The 16103-nt window shown below is 42.6% G+C and overlaps 1 protein-coding gene across 2 annotated transcripts in view; it reads right to left on the bottom strand.

Annotated features, from left to right (window-relative positions):
- Window positions 1–16103, bottom strand: part of JADE1 (jade family PHD finger 1) — a 77006-nt gene that overhangs the window by 45651 nt on the left and 15252 nt on the right. For both annotated transcript variants that reach the window (XM_070949007.1, XM_070949008.1), the window contains exon 3: window positions 74–156. In XM_070949007.1, coding sequence (XP_070805108.1) covers window positions 74–156 — 83 coding nt within the window. The remainder of the gene's footprint in view (window positions 1–73; window positions 157–16103) is intronic.

The following is a 16103-nucleotide window of genomic DNA, read 5'->3' as shown; positions in this document are numbered from 1 at the left end:
AGAAAAAGAAGTATTAGGAAAAAAGATACATCTGTACTTCAGCAAGATGCCATGATAGATATCAAAGTAATACCTCTGATGGTTTTCGGTCTTTACTCTTAGAGCATGAACTCCTCTGAGGCTGAGATCTAGAATGCTGGGACCAGGTTGATAAGCCTAGAAAACAGAAAGAAATATAGCTGAGAATGTACATACTCCAAATCCATATAAGATATTTAAACCAAATTTCAGTAAGTAAGAGTTTGTTTTTCATCTTTTAATAATGGACTTGTGTACTGTTGAGTGAGCCTGTCAAAATTATAGCTTTGATTTTGAAAAAAAAAAAAAAATAAAGCATGAAAATTTTACAAACATTCATTTTCCTTAAATTACAATGATGATTTTGGCATTAACTTAGATATGTCTTATGGAAGTGACAATTATCTATATTTATAGAGTATCAACCCAAACAAAACTGAATTAAAAAATTGAAAATCAATCAAGCAATCAGTTTCTTGCCTGTTTCCAGGTTGCATTAATTTTTCCAACTCTTCTGGGATTACACTTTAAAACAGTTCCAAATTTTAACTTCATGAATGCCAAAAGAAAAAGAAAAGAAAAACATTCCAGGCAAAATTACAAAATTAATGAAACACTGAACAATCCTTAAAATTGAAAACTCAAAAATACTCCCCCCCCAAAAAAACACCCAGTAAAATAACCAGTAAAAACAGAAACAAGAATACTAATGCTTTGGAACTACTTTTATAAAAGAAATTAATTTACCATCTTCTGTATAGATATTATTATAAAGAAATTTTCTTTTCTTACACCACTTATTTCACAGTTAATTAAAAGTTCTAAATCTAGTGGTTTACTGAAAAAGGCAAAATTACACTCATACTGGGGCTTTGTAACACTTGGACATGTCAATACATTGTCCTCTACAAATAGTTGGAGTAACTACAGAAACCAGAAAACACTGACGACATTGGAACTAAAAATAAAAGATTTTTTTCACAATCTAGAGCCATAGGATATATATTTGAAGCACCTATCAACCATGAATACACGTAGCCATGGATTTACAACCACAATTAGAACTGGAATCTCAGTCGTTGAGCAAAGCAGATGCCATATAAATTCTTCACTCACCAAACATAATCCCAGCAATTTCAATTGCAATTGTTAAGTAATCTCCCCGTTATTAAGCGAAAGAGCTTAATAATAAAAATATTTCAGCTGTGTGTGGAGCTGAAATGATTCTGGCAGGCAGCTCCTTGGAAGTGAAAGGACTACCTGCCAGAGGGTTTCAGCTCTGAAAGGACCTGAAATTTTCTCTGTAGGCAGCCCCTTTGTTGTCAAATGTTCCTACAACCCATTGAAGGATATCCCTATCCCTCCATGCACAAAGGAGAAATTTTTTGTAGGACTACAGGAATGAAGCTGAAATCTTCATGAATTCCTGCAAAGGATTTCAGGTCTCCTCCATCCTCTCTGCTGGCTTCTCCGTGACTTTCTGAGGAAGCAGATGAAAAAGACTACAAATGGCCATCACATGGTTGTGTCGGGCATGGCATCACATGTCAAAAATATGAACAAGCTGGCCCATGCCCAAAATGTGATCAAGTGACCAGAGGGAAGGAGAACAGCACAATGTTTTTACAATGGCCAGAAATGCTTTACATGCCATAAGCACTTTAACAGTTGTTAAAAAAACACAGTTGTTAAGTCAAGAAGAATCTTGCTGAAAAACAGATTTTGATTTTTGACATAAGCAGTTCTTACTTGAACAATTTGATTTTGATGAGATTACTACTACTAGTCCTTGACTTACGGCCATTTGAAGTTACAACAGCACAGAAAAAAGTGACTTACAACTATTTTTCATACTTACAACCAATATAGCATCCCCATGGTCATATGTTCAAAATCCAGATGCTGGGCAACTGGTTCATATTTATGATGGTTGCAGTATCCCAGGATCATGTGATCACCTTTCGTGACCTTCTGATAAGCAAAGTCAATGGGGAAGCCAGATTCACTTAACAACTATGTTACTAACTTAACAACCGCAGTGATTCTCTTAACAACTGTGGCAAGGTTGTCAATTGGAGCGAAACTCACTTAACAACTGTCTTGCTCAGCAACAGAAATTTTGGGCTCAATTGTGGTCATAAGTCAAGAACTAGATGTAAAACAGGTATCTCCCAAAATGTATTTGTTCACTGGTTAATGAAACTGAAAATATTTCTTTCAAAGCAACAACATCAAGCTCACTGAAGTCAAGGAAAATGTTAGAAGCAAATACACCTTGAGAGTGAAGATCTTAAAGTCCAAACTCAGTGGAGGAAACACCATCATGGTAATTAATACCCAGGCAATTCCAGTCATTTGATACCCAATTAGAATAGTGAACTAGACTCAAGCAGAACTAAATGATCTGGATAGGAAGACCAAAAAAAAAATAATGATAATGATAATGAATCGTACTCTTCATCCACGCCACAACACTGACAGACTTACCAAGGAAAATACGTGGGCATGGAATTTTGTTGCAAGTACATTAGATGGTTGAAAAAGAGAAAAGGTGTTGTAAGAATGCACTGAAGCTAATATAACATTATGCCTTACTGAATACGAGAGACCAAACTGGCCTACAAAGAAAGGCCAAATGAAAGTGATATGGCAAGGCAAAATATTACATGGCTAGAACATTGAAAAAAAAAAAAAAGCATCCAAAGCAGGTAACAAAAAGAACCGGCAATGGCTAAGAGCAAGAAAATTGAAGCAAGGGCAGAGGGGCTAATTCTGGCTGCGTAAGACTAAGCTTTTAGAACAAATGCATATGAAGACAGAATTGACAAGAAAGTAACACACAGCAAATGCCGCTTCTGTAAAGAAGCTGAAGTGGGCCACAGTTGCCTGCTGAAGTTCACACAGACAAACAATAGAATAATAAAGCAACAACAGTGCATTGACATATCTGCGAGAAACACCATTAGCAAAGAACTGGTGGGACCACAAAATGGCCAAAAGTACTAGGAAATGAAAAAGCTAAATTGTTCTGGTACTTTAGAATTCAAACAGACAGGCAGCTATCACATAAGACTCCAGATTTAACAACTGTCAATAAGAAAGACAACAATATCTGAATAATGTACATGGCAGTACCTGGAGACAGCAGAATAGAAGAGAAAGAACTGGAGAACATAACAAAGTTTAAAGACAGAACAGAACAACTGTGGCAAAATAAAGCAAAAGTATTACCAATAGGGGTGTGTTGGCTCAGTGCTTAAAAACGCTGAGCTTGTCAGCTGGAAAGCTGACAGCCTGGGTTTGAGACCTGAGTGCCCTGCAACAGGGTGAGGCCCCATTCCTCCCCCATATCCAGCCCACCTAACAATTCATAAGCAAATGTGAGTAGATTAATAAGTACCACTTCAGTTGGAAGGTGACAGTATTCCATGCCCCTTTGAAAAATGTATTTGGACAATGCTGGCTCCCTCAACCAAGAAATTGGGTGAGCACCACACCCTACATTCAGACACAACTGGACAGGAAAAGCTTTACAGTAATAGGCACTTTGGGTACAATTTCAAAACAACTAGAGCACCACTTGAACACCATTGGCATTAACAAACACAATTGCAAAAGGCAGCTTTATTCGGAAAAGCTTGCATCCTGCAACAATATCTATAACACTATAAACATCCACATCTGCCTATCCCAAGTTCTTGGGAAGGACTCAATAGGCAGACAAAAATGCCAAATCCAGTCTGACCATCTGGCTGACTGTGTGATGGACCATACACTAAACTGATCTTCTCTTTTTCCTTGATTAATTTGTACTTGGATTCCCTAGCACCGTGATGGTGAACCTATGACACGTGTGCCACAGATGGCACGCAGCACCCTCTCTGTGGGCATGAGAACCATCACCCCAGTTCAGCTCTGCTTATGTTTACGTATAATAATCATGTGTATGCACCTCCCACCAGCCAGCTGGTCAGGTCTCTGCCGTGTGTGTGGGGTGCATGGCGCATGGGGCTGCGCATGCACGTGTGGGGGGGCAGAAGGTTTCAGTTTTCTCTGGGTAATAAAATTTTTGCTTTTGGGGGATTAATGAACTCTAAAAATAAACTTTCTTGGGATTATTTCAATGGTGTCTGGAGGCCATAATTTGCACTGAGAATAACCTAGTTATATTTCCTATGATTTGGCTGACAATTATACTGTCATTAGATATGAGATTTACTTTTTGAATAAAATTAATTAATTAAAAATTAATACTTGCAAAAAGTAATGTTTTGCTACTAGTAATTTATATCCTGTGTGGCATTTCTCTAATAAAACTGTACAATTAATGTACTTTTATATAATTTCATTTTTCATGCAGGATTTTAAACTGTCAGGTAGGGAAAAAAAGATTAGAATTCCATTCCCGAGTTATAAATGCATACTATAATGCTGATCTTTTTCTCAAGTTAATCAATAAAATATAATAACTGGAAACAGAACTTTGCTTTGAGTAACTGTTGTACCTCCATTAGGCAGCAATTACTGCAACTAAATGTTTCCTATATAACTGTTGATCATCATTTTGCAGGAATTTTAACCCATTTCTTCTTACAGAATAGCTTTATCTCAGGGATGCTAGTGGGTTTCCCTTATATGAACTGCCTGCTTCAGGCAACATTTCTATTAGTTTTAAGGTCCAGGTTTGGACTTGGTCAATCCAAAACCATTAACTTTCTCCTGTTTTAACCATTACTTGATCATACAACTTGTCTGTTTTAGATCACTGTCTTGTTTAGTTATCCAAATCCTTTTAGGGAAAGATAGGAAGAATAAGATGATTGCAGGCTTAACAAATGATTTTGCAAGTTTTTTTAGTAGACAGTCACATCTGATCTAGGCTGGATGCCAGTTAGATAGAATCCACTGAGATGAGCTAAGCAGGGTCTTGTGTTTTATCTGGATTTCATCCAAGCTTTTTAGCTTCAGGATTATTGTAACTTGCTCTCAATGGAGCAGGCTTTAGAGACAATCTGGAAACTACAGCTGCTCCAAAATGTGAAGCTTTGATTGTTGATGGAACAGTCCCATCACAGGAAGGTAGTTATCACTACAAAAACCACTGCACTGTTCAACATAAAATACAATTTCAGAGTACTAAATCTATAATTAAACTTACCTACCTACCTGCCAGGTAAGAATTTAATGAAAAGGCCTGCTTAAGTTTTCAGTTGATATAGATGAAGGAACAACCATGACATATCTAAATATCGATCTGAAAAACTATTTTGGAGCTTTGGACCCAACTGTTAAAAGAATGATCCTTGTTACATTTTCCCAGTGTACTCCACTCTGCTCCAAGATCCATATCAAGGGCATCTCAAATGAGATTTACAGATTATTCATTTACATGAACTATTATCATCCGTAAGCCACTGAAATGTAGAATGGTCGTTGCTTACCTGAACGACCCTTTTATACTCGACGTTCAGACACTCCTCAGTCTGGGTAACGATCACTCCTATTTGCAATGCTGAGTGTCAATCAAATCCCTCTGGAGCTGGATCCACCTCACTTCCTGCTCCTTCCTCAGACTTTTCACGAAGACAACGTGGTTCAAGGGCATTGGGACAGCCATGAAGAAAAACTCCGCCAGATAGTAACACAGGAAGTAGACAGCTACAGAGGGAAAGAAAGCAGACCTCCACCAAGGCCAGACGCGGAGAGAATACGGGAGGGACGGAGTGTCTGAACGTCGAGTATAAAAGGGTCGTTCAGGTAAGCAACGACCATTTTCCTACTCGCCGTTCAGACACTCCTCAGTCTGGGACATACCCAAGTTAGAGAAGAAGGGAGGGAATTAAGCCGTAGACTGGCCTTGAGGAGAGATTACAGCTTGTAATACCCGTCTGCCAAATGCAGCATCTGCAGAGGCAAATTTATCCAGCCTATAGTGACTTACAAAGGAAGAGAGGGAGGACCATGTGGCCGCCCGGCAGATATCATCTACAGAAGCCTGGGTAGCCCATGCCGCTGATGTCGCAGCGCTACGGGTAGAATGGGGCAGTATACCACCCGGGACAGGAACCTCCCTTAATTCATATGCCTTAGATATACAGGCCTTGAGCCACCTGCCCACTGTAGCAGAAGAAACCTTCTGACCCAGGGAGGAGGGAAGGAAGGACACCAGCAGAGCCTCAGTCTTGCGAAAGGAAGCAGTTCTTTTAAGGTATCTTCTCAAGGCCCGTCGGACATCCAAGGTATGCCATTGCCTCTCAGCAGGATGACGCGGGTTCGGGCAAAAGTTGGGTAAGATCAATTCTTGGGCTCGATGAAAACGAGTGTTCACTTTGGGAACGAAGGCTGGGTCGAGGCGTAAAACGACCCGATCAGGGTAGAAGACGCAGAGATCACTTCTCATGGACAAGGCTGCGATTTCGGAGACTCTGCGAGCCGAAGTAATTGCCAACAAAAAGGCCATCTTTAAAGATAAGTAGCGTAGGCTGGACGAGGCAATGGGCTCGAACGGTGGACCCGTCAAGGCCTGCAACACCAAGGTGAGGTCCCAGGTAGGGTAGCGGTGAATCGGCGGAGGCCGCAAGTTTGAGACCCCTTGGAGAAAGGAACGGATTCTGGGATCCTGAGACAAGGGAACTCGCGCCTCCCCGGACAGGACGGTGGCGAGAGCCGCCACCTGTCGACGTAGAGTCGCAGGGGCCAAGCCTTTGGAGAACCCCGCATGCAGAAAACGCAGAATGTCCGGAACAGACGCTGTTGTGGGATCCACGTGCTGATCACCGCACCATCTCGTGAAGGCGGCCCATGAGGCGTTGTAAATACGAATTGTTGATGGTCTTCGAGCTGCCTGAATAATGGAGATGACATCCTCAGACAAATTGTCCTTGAAGAGCTTTATGCGCTCAAATGCCACACGGCTAATCGAAGCCACGCTGGGTCTGGATGACGGACGGCCCCTTGAGTTAACAGAACCTTGTCGGGTGGAATCTTCCAGGGCGGTTCGACTGACAGGTTCTTGACATCGGCGAACCACTCCCGACGAGGCCAATATGGCGCTACCAGCAGAAGATTCGCCTGCTCTTGAATAACCTTCCGAATGACTTTGGAGAGAACTGGAAGAGGGGGAAAGGCATAGAGAAGCCCCCCGGGGCCACGGACTCCGAAGAGCGTCCAGACCCTCCGCTGCTGGAGATGGGTAGCGGGAAAAGAACCTCGGCAATTGGGTGTTGTGAGCCGTCGCAAACAGGTCCACTAGGGGAAGACCGAACCTCCTCGACAGGTCCTGGAACAGGCAGGGGTCCAGCTTCCACTCGGCATGATCTATTTGGTCTCTGCTGAGCCAATCTGCTTCTCGATTCAGAGACCCCGAAATGTGTTCGGCTTTTATTGACGAGAGGTGTAGTTCCGCCCACGACAGGAGACGCTCCGCCTCCTGCATTAGTGTCCAAGAGCGAGTCCCCCCTTGTTTGTTGATATGGGCCTTGGTGGCCACATTGTCCGTTAAAATCAGAATGTCCCGGCGATACACAAGGTGTTTGAAGTGCACCAGGGCGAGGCGAACCGCTCTGAGCTCCAGCCAGTTTATATTGTGCGGCTGTTCTGTCGACGACCAGACCCCCTGGGCCAACTGAAGGTTGAGATGAGCCCCCCAGCCTCGGAGACTGGCGTCCGTGGTCAACACCATCCGCTCTGGTTCTAGGAAGGGGGAACCTTTGTCGAGGGCCGGAGACAGCCACCACCTCAGGGAAAGGCGCACAGGAGCTGGGACTGTGACCCTGAGAAGAGACTCCGCTCGCCCTTGTCTCTGGTAAGGGAGCAGAAACCATTGAAGGCGACGAAGATGGAAACGTGCCCACGGAACAATGTCTATGCATGATATTAATTTTCCCAGAAGCTGGGAGAGCGTCAGTAAGGTCACAGTCCTGTGTAGTAAGACTTGGGACACTAGGTTCCGTATGCTGACTTGTCTGTCTGGAGACAGGAAGACCACACACAGGCTCGAATCGATTATCGCTCCTAGATGGAGGATACGAGTCGTGGGGACCAGATGGCTTTTGGCAAAATTCAAAGTGAACCCGTGGTCTTGAAGAGTCTGAAGTACTAACTCCCGGTCGAGGGTCGCTTGCTCTGGAGAAGATGACAGGATCAAAATGTCGTCGAGGTAGCATGCCAGACGAACCGGAATCTCCCTGAGGGACGCCGCAATTGCCGCTAGCAACTTTGTAAAGGTCCTCGGAGCGGACGAAAGGCCAAATGGCATAGCCCGATATTGGAAGTGGTGGTCTCCAAACGCAAACCTGAGGTACCTTCTGTGTGATTGGTGAATGGGGACGTGTAGGTACGCTTCCTTTAGATCTACAGACTGCATCAGGTCCCCCCGTCGGATGCAGCCAAGCAGAGACTTGAGGGAATGCATTTTGAACCGACGGTAGACGATGTGATGATTGAGACGTCGTAGGTTCAAAATGCCTCTCCAGTCGCCCGAGCTCTTCGGGACCAGGAATAGCGTTGAATAAAAGCCGGTTCTGAGTTGGTCTGAAGGGACTTGTTCTATGGCCTGAATCTGTAACAGATGGAAAATTTCGAGCGATAGAAGGGCTCGCTTTTCCGGCTGCACCGGCCAAGGGCAGTGAACATAAAAGTCCTGTGGCATCTTGGTGAATTCCAAACGTAATCCCTCGGTGACAGTTTGGACAATCCAGGCATCCGAGGTGGTAGTCAGCCACAGGTGAGAGAAGGCCTGGAGCTTGTCGCCGATCGGGACCGGGAACGGTGAGTCACTTTCCACGTCTGGCGAAACGACCCGCAGACTGCTTGAAGGGCCGTCTAAAGTTGGACTGTCTGCGACCGCGGTCACGAAAGGACGCCCTGTCTGAAGTCGGTTGGTACTGGAATTGCGAGGGCCGGTAATAAGAGGCGCCACCGGCGCCTTGATCCTGCCGAAAGGGCTGTCGGCTATACGGTACGTAGCGCCTGTCCTGGCGGCGAAAGGAAGTAGGTAACACCTTCTTTTTATCCCTGTTCTCCACTAGCACTGAATCCAGGGATGATCCAAACAAGGCTGGGCCCTTGTAAGGAGCAGCAGTTAGACGCCACTTGGACTTGGCGTCAGCCTTCCAGTTGCGGAGCCATAGGAGACGCCTTGAAGACACAGTCGACGCCAAGGCACGGGAAGCGAATTTAGCCGCGTCCAAGGATGCGTCAGCCGAATATTCAGCAGCTGCAACCAGTTTTGCTAGGTCTTGATGCGATCTCGCGTCTTCAGGCGGGAGCCGTTCTTTCAATTGACGCAGCCACACCAGCGATGCCCAGTTAAAGAAGGATGACGAAGTTGCTGCCCGAATGGCCCAAGCCACCGCTTGGTGCGTCTTACGAAAGCCCATCTCAGCCCGTTTGTCCCCCGGCTCACCTACCAGGATGGAAGAAGATGTAAGGCTAGCCACCGGATCATCAATCGTAGGCAACTGTAGAAGTGCATCCAGAGCAGGAGCCGAGGCATAAAGCTTACGGTCAAACGAATTCGGACCAGACAATGAGGAGGGGCGGTCCCAGGGCTTCTGAATGACCTGGCAGAAAAGATCAGGACACGGAACAAAGTCCTCCTCAGGTTGAGGCAGATTAAACAAATGACTGTTAGGGCCTGCTGGAACAGAAGAAGAAGAGCCCTGAAGCGGGGTGGAATCCATGTTGGTAGCCGCTTTTGCTTTGCGAAGCAACGAGCGAAACAAAGAAGGCTTAAACAGGCCTGGGAAAGCCGGTTTGTCCTGAATCTCCCCTTCATCCTCTGACATCTCAAGGTCATCTAGGAAGTCATCTTCCCGGGCTGATTCCGACACAGGATCATAGGGAACAGATTGATTTTGTTGATGGTGTACACCGGGAGGGTGCAGATGAAAAGCAGGCCCAGGAGGACAAACAGGGGCAGGCAAGGCACCAGTGGATTGCTGTAACCCCATTTGGAACATATGGGACATGGCCTGAGTAAAAAAGGACTGAAAATCCACAGGTTGACCAAACACAGGGCCCGCCTCCGGGCGGAGGCCAGCTGCAGTGGGTGTAAATGTAGCTGCAGGAGCTGCCCTAGAAGCCTGAGAAAGTTGGCTGGCAAAACTGGAGGAGCGTGACCTGGCATTAACACAGGGTTGATTAGTAGCAAACATTGAACACCCCTGAGAAGTAGATGGGCAATCCTCCCTTAGCCCACTAGCCAAGGCCACCATAGAATGAGAGGCTGAGGGGTCACGAGCCACCCCATGGTCTAAATCTCCCTCCATAGGCCCCTGACAAGGTACTTGCACCTGCTGGCAGGCCTTAGCAAACTGCTTTTCTAGGGCTTTGTGCCTACGTTGGGCATCCTTATCTACAGCCGTAGATTTGGAGGATTTCCCCTGTTTATTGTTTTTAGTCTTCCTCCCCCTGAGTTGTTTAGGGGAAGGCACTGGGGAAGGAGAAGGACTTCTGTCCATATCCGAAGAAAGATCAACTGCCTCCCTGTCCTCCATGTCAATAGCCCCAACAAAAAAACAGCAATAAATTGTAATATATAGCTATCAGTTTTCTAAGATAATGAATTAATTAATTAATCAAAATTTTTCTTTCTTTTTTTTTTTTTTTTTTAAATAGATATAATCAAATGCCAAAAAATTATGTACTTCCCTTTAAATCCTCAGGCACACCTCTGCATACAAGGGAAAAGCGCAGGCATGAGCAGGACAGCGTCCAAACCTGCGAGTCACCAAGCGACCCTGGAAACCTAAGCCCAGGTCGCCCTGTCCACGGAGCAGCTCAGAGAATTGACGAAGATCTGGGCACAAAATGGCGGCCCGCGAGGGAAGCCCCAACGAGTCCTAAGCCAGGCGAAACAAAGCGCCTACGGCCGGACTGAAGCTGCAACGAAGGGGGCAGTCACCACAGTTCAAAACGGCTAATGAGTATGCCAGCCGGCAGGGACTCAAGCCGCTAGGTGCTACGGCCGCTAAAGCGAACGGCAGGCTCGCGCAGTGACAGGTTGCAAATGGCGGCCAAAACGGCAAAAAATTAAGCCGCCCGCCAAGCCAAGCCGCTAGCGGCGGCCAGAGCCCCGAACCGCCGCAATGCAATTAAAACTTCACCTAGGTGAAGATAGTCAAAGCGCAGCACCTTTACAACAGAAAAGGAATTAAAATGATCCAATTTAGAAAAATAACAAAGCAAAAACGATAAAATTGAGAATAAGTAACAGACACTCAATGCACTTGCAATGGCTGAGTGAAAAAGTCTGAGGAAGGAGCAGGAAGTGAGGTGGATCCAGCTCCAGAGGGATTTGATTGACACTCAGCATTGCAAATAGGAGTGATCGTTACCCAGACTGAGGAGTGTCTGAACGGCGAGTAGGAAAATATATGGCACTTGCTTCTGCAGATAAAGGCACATTTAATGGATACCTTAATTAAAGAAAAGCTATGATCAGAAAGTAATATGTAGCAGAGACTTGGGGGGGGTGAACCCTGTTAACCAGCCATAAACATTATATGCCTGCTGAATGTTTACATTCTCTAAACTGTTGCAAGTCTTCTGTATATCCTGCTGTACATGTATTCTTCCAAAGAAAAAGGAGTAAAGGAAAAGGAGAAGATAGATTTAAACATTTTTTAAAATGATTAAGTCTCCCATAAGCTGCCACAACACATCCGGTGTCCCAGAGAGCACAACCCAGCAATCAATATGTTATGCTGCGTGGCAGAAGATTAGCTCCAGCATGCCTAATGCAGAACACTGTTGTAAAACCAGCTGATGAGCATCCAACTATGTCCTAGGCGCGTTCCAGGCTGCTACCATTTCATTAACGCTTCAAAGCCAAAACACTCTTACAAACTACACACATTTTCCCTGTCAGTAAATACATTGCTTCTTATATGGCTAAAATCTGGTCATCCCACAAGAGTTTATAACATACATGCATACCTAGGTGCTGCTCCTGCTTCCTGTTAGCATTTCCATCTGCCTAGCTCCTTTCAAGCATTCTATTTTGAGTGAGAGTTGGCACAATTGCTAGGAACACAATTTGTTGGAAAAACCACGCAGCTGGAGCAAAAATGGAAATTATCTGAGCAACCAGCCCATCATCATAAAACCTTATTTCAACTTCCTGCTAATCCCATGCAGTGCAGGTTACAATGAGCCACATGCCAGGCATTCCACAGAAAATTGCCTGCAACACAAACCATTCTAAACCTAAGCCTTTTGTTTTAATAGAATACATGACAAAAGTATGCTACTGATAATAACTGCTATTCTTCTTAAAGCAGAAATATCTGCAGATGTTTCTTACATACTGTATCAACCTTAATAGCCAAAGCAGACTGGGAAATCTCCTATCTCCTGTGAAAGGCGTTGCTCTAATTGTACCCAGCAAGTTTTGTTTCAGTTGTCTTACCAAAGGGTTCAATTACTGAAAGGAGAAAGAAAGAAAAAAGGACATTCATTCTCCCTTTCCTACCTAGTTCTTGACCTTCTATTCTGTTTCTGAACAGAAGTTTCTAAAAAGAATTAAAACGGGGGGGGGGGGGGGGAGGAGATATGGGGAATACTGTTTCTCATAGCATGATCTACTTACAGATCCTTTCACAGCACTGGATATTTTAAAAAGTGTTCTAACTAACTTTATGACTGGCATTTCTTTTGGTCAAATATTTCTTTTAATGAAACACATATTGTCTGTTGGCATCCAGTTACATGTCATAGAAGACAAAAATCCACATGTTTAAAATCATACAGAGCTGGTGAAAGATTCAACTGCATTGCTTGGCACTTCAACCTTACTCAATTTGATAGCAATATTAACAGTGAACAAAAGACTTATTTTCCTTAAGTCACATTTTTAACTCAAGGAGATTTGTCAACTTAAATTTCAACTCTCAATTATTTCTAAATTCAAAATAATTGTAGAAAGCAGTTGTTAAAATAAGGAATATTCACATCACTTTAACCAGTTTCATTTCAGTTACAAATACAAGAAATGTCAAACAATGGTTTGAAAGTCATTGTGAGACTTTTGGGAAAATTGACTGATGATTATATTTTGGTGTGAAACAAAACTTAAAAAGATAACTCAGATTACAAAAATCAATATAGAACCAACGGAAGATAATATACATAGTCCAGGATAGTAATGTACAGTCCTATGTGTGCTCTGGGCTTATTTGTTTGCTTGCAGACATTTCATTCAGGTAACGAAGTATCTGCAAGAAAGCAACCAAAGAGATTCTGGAGACGCTTGGAGAAATAGGAAGTTGGTGGCAAAAAATTGGATGCAAAATCTATATTCTCACCTTTATAAAGATTTCTAAAGCCATTTAGCTGTAGAAATTATATGTCTTTTAAGTTAAAATTTCCAAGTATAAGGCCTTCTGCCAAATTCCTTTAAATGCAGCTCACTAACCATGTTAGGAGGCTCTTGCCTAATTAAGTTAAAAAGAGTACTAACCTTTTTTCTCAAATGCTAGAGGGTCTCGTTCCAACTTTTAAGAAAAAATTAATCTATCACTGCCATTAATAACTGAAAGAATTCCCCCATTTCCAGGAATTACCTCATAAATATACTAAGGATACCCACTGCCTATATCTTTGATACTTCTGAAACACTGCAATCAATAATAATAATAATAAGTTCCCACGAGGAATTTCCAACAGATATTCATGTGAGAGTTTCAAACTATGAACTCAAGATACAGTATGTTGGGATTACAGTATGTTGGGATTACAGCTCTCAAAATTTCACAGATGAACTAAATGTATAGGAAAACTTCCCTTTTTAAAAGGAAAACTTTTTAAACTTTTCTTTTTAAATCTCTGTAAATTTGATGTAGTAGTTAAGGCATCAGACTAGAAATCAGGAGATTTTGAGTTCTAGTGCTACCTTAGGCACAAAAGCTGGATGACTTGGAACAGTTGCTGTCTTTCAACCCTGGGAAAGACAATGGCAAACCACTTCTGAGAAATCTTGCCAAGAAAACTGCAGGGAATTGTCCAGGAAGACAATTGGGCACAAGAAAACAAAAGGTAAAAATGCAAGAACATAGTATTGTGTAGGGTTTAATAAAACCCTATATGGCTTTGCATGGAGTTACTTCAGAATTATCTCCTCCAACCAGAACTGACTGGATACATATGTCACAAAAGAAATTCCTAATAATTCCTTATTTCTGTGAGAAATGGGATTCAGAAAACATTTTTCCATTCCAGGATTATCAGTGTAGCATGAAATTAGGATTTAATTACATGTTTTAAAGTTTATATTTAATGTGGATATTTTAGTAATTTACCCTTTTAGATCAACTGTGAACTTTTTAACTGTTGTAAATTGCCATGAGTAAAAAAAAACAAAAAACGGACGAACAGATGACGGACGGACGGACGGAAGGAAGGAAGGAAGGAAGGTAGATTATGGCAGACACAACACTTCCAATATGTCTCGAGAGAAAGTTGAAATTAGCTAAATATCTAAACATTTAGATGACTGGAAGTAACCTACATAAATCCAAATCTAATAACTGGTTGTAAATTCTATTAAAATGTGTTCCTCTGCTGTTATACTTCCTTGTAAAATGAATGCTAAAACAGAATCTCCAATTCAGAAAGTATACTAAACAAACTTATCTTTAATTGTTTACCAATCACAGATTGTAAGCAACAAAAGAACTGAATTGGCTGTATATATCAGCACATAATATGATCATAAAGTAAGATTCTATACACTTATTTTGTTATGGTTTATAACATTGTGAGAACATAATTGTTAGGGCACTTTGGATCTTCAGGGCTGCCAATAATTTTATGTATTTATTGTGTAGACTGAAATACAGTCTACAGACTTTAATCTGAAATTCTTCAAATTCTGCCCACTTCAAACAGTGGCCAAAATGGAAATAAATGGCTGTTCCTTGAAGTCTAAGGGAAATTGTAGTATATGCATTCTATATTATCCTTGGAACAGACCAGTGGTGGGATCCTCCCAGTTTAACAACCGGTTCGATGATCGGACTGCGTGTGCCTGACACACACAGTGCGCATATGCAGTTTGAAGAAATCTTCACTTCCGTGTTTCTTCGGAGGAGAAACACAAGTGAGGCGTGGCAATCTGCTCTGCCGCGCGAATCAGCTGAGAAGATAGAAATAGGAAAATAGCGTGGGCAGGCAGGGGGGCCCATCTGATCATCAGGGTGAACCGGTTCACTCCCAGCTGATCATCGGAGCTACAGGTTCACCCGAACCAGTCCGAACCAGTAGAATCCCACCCCTGGAACAGACTCAAAATAAAAGATAGAGCAAGCCAGTTGGGAACTAAATTTAAAATATAACTGCAATTTTCTTGATCAATTTATAATTCTTCTCTGCATTATATGTTGGTTGACCTCCCAACTGCTAACTTAATAACCCACAGAGCTGATTAATATTATAGTTTTAATATTAATACCCGATATAATACTTTTATGAACCTACTGCATATTTACTGATGTAAAATAATATTTTAGTTGCATATATATGATTCATGTTATCTGAATTCAATATTCATTGGACCAATAATTCTAATTATATAACTGACGTACATAATGCACACTCTATCAAAAACATAAACACACATACACACACACCTAACAATATATCACAAGATAGAAAGCAATTTATAAAGAAAATATTAATTTCACACAGCTTTATTTTTTTTCTCCATTACAAATATAACTTCCTATTCTGAATCCAAAGGAGGCACTGTTCTTCAATGGTTCTCCACTTTCTTCCAAGGCCGATTCCAGTTGGTGTTCTGCTATTTAACACCTACATGAAAATACTGGGTGACATCATCCATCAGCATGGAATTAAGTATTACCAATAGGCTAATGCTGCTCAATTTTACATCTCTCCCCTGGCTTTTCCAGTAGCTGGACTTCAGCTCAACCCTGACAAGACTGAATGGTTCTGAAGTTTTGTCCCCTCCCTTCTCCAGATCTAGTGATTTTTCACATCGTAAATCAAGTTACAGTCACCACTAATGAGTGTTACCAATCAATGAGTAACCTAGAGATTTTCTTGTACTCATGGCTCCTTCTGAT

This window comes from Pituophis catenifer, unplaced genomic scaffold (assembly GCF_029215685.1).
Source record: "Pituophis catenifer annectens isolate HBS135680 unplaced genomic scaffold, rPitCat1.0.hap2 SCAF_8, whole genome shotgun sequence".
Taxonomy (NCBI): domain Eukaryota; kingdom Metazoa; phylum Chordata; class Lepidosauria; order Squamata; family Colubridae; genus Pituophis; species Pituophis catenifer.
Note: the sequence above shows the minus strand (reverse complement) of the source record. Positions and strands in the feature narration are given on the sequence as shown.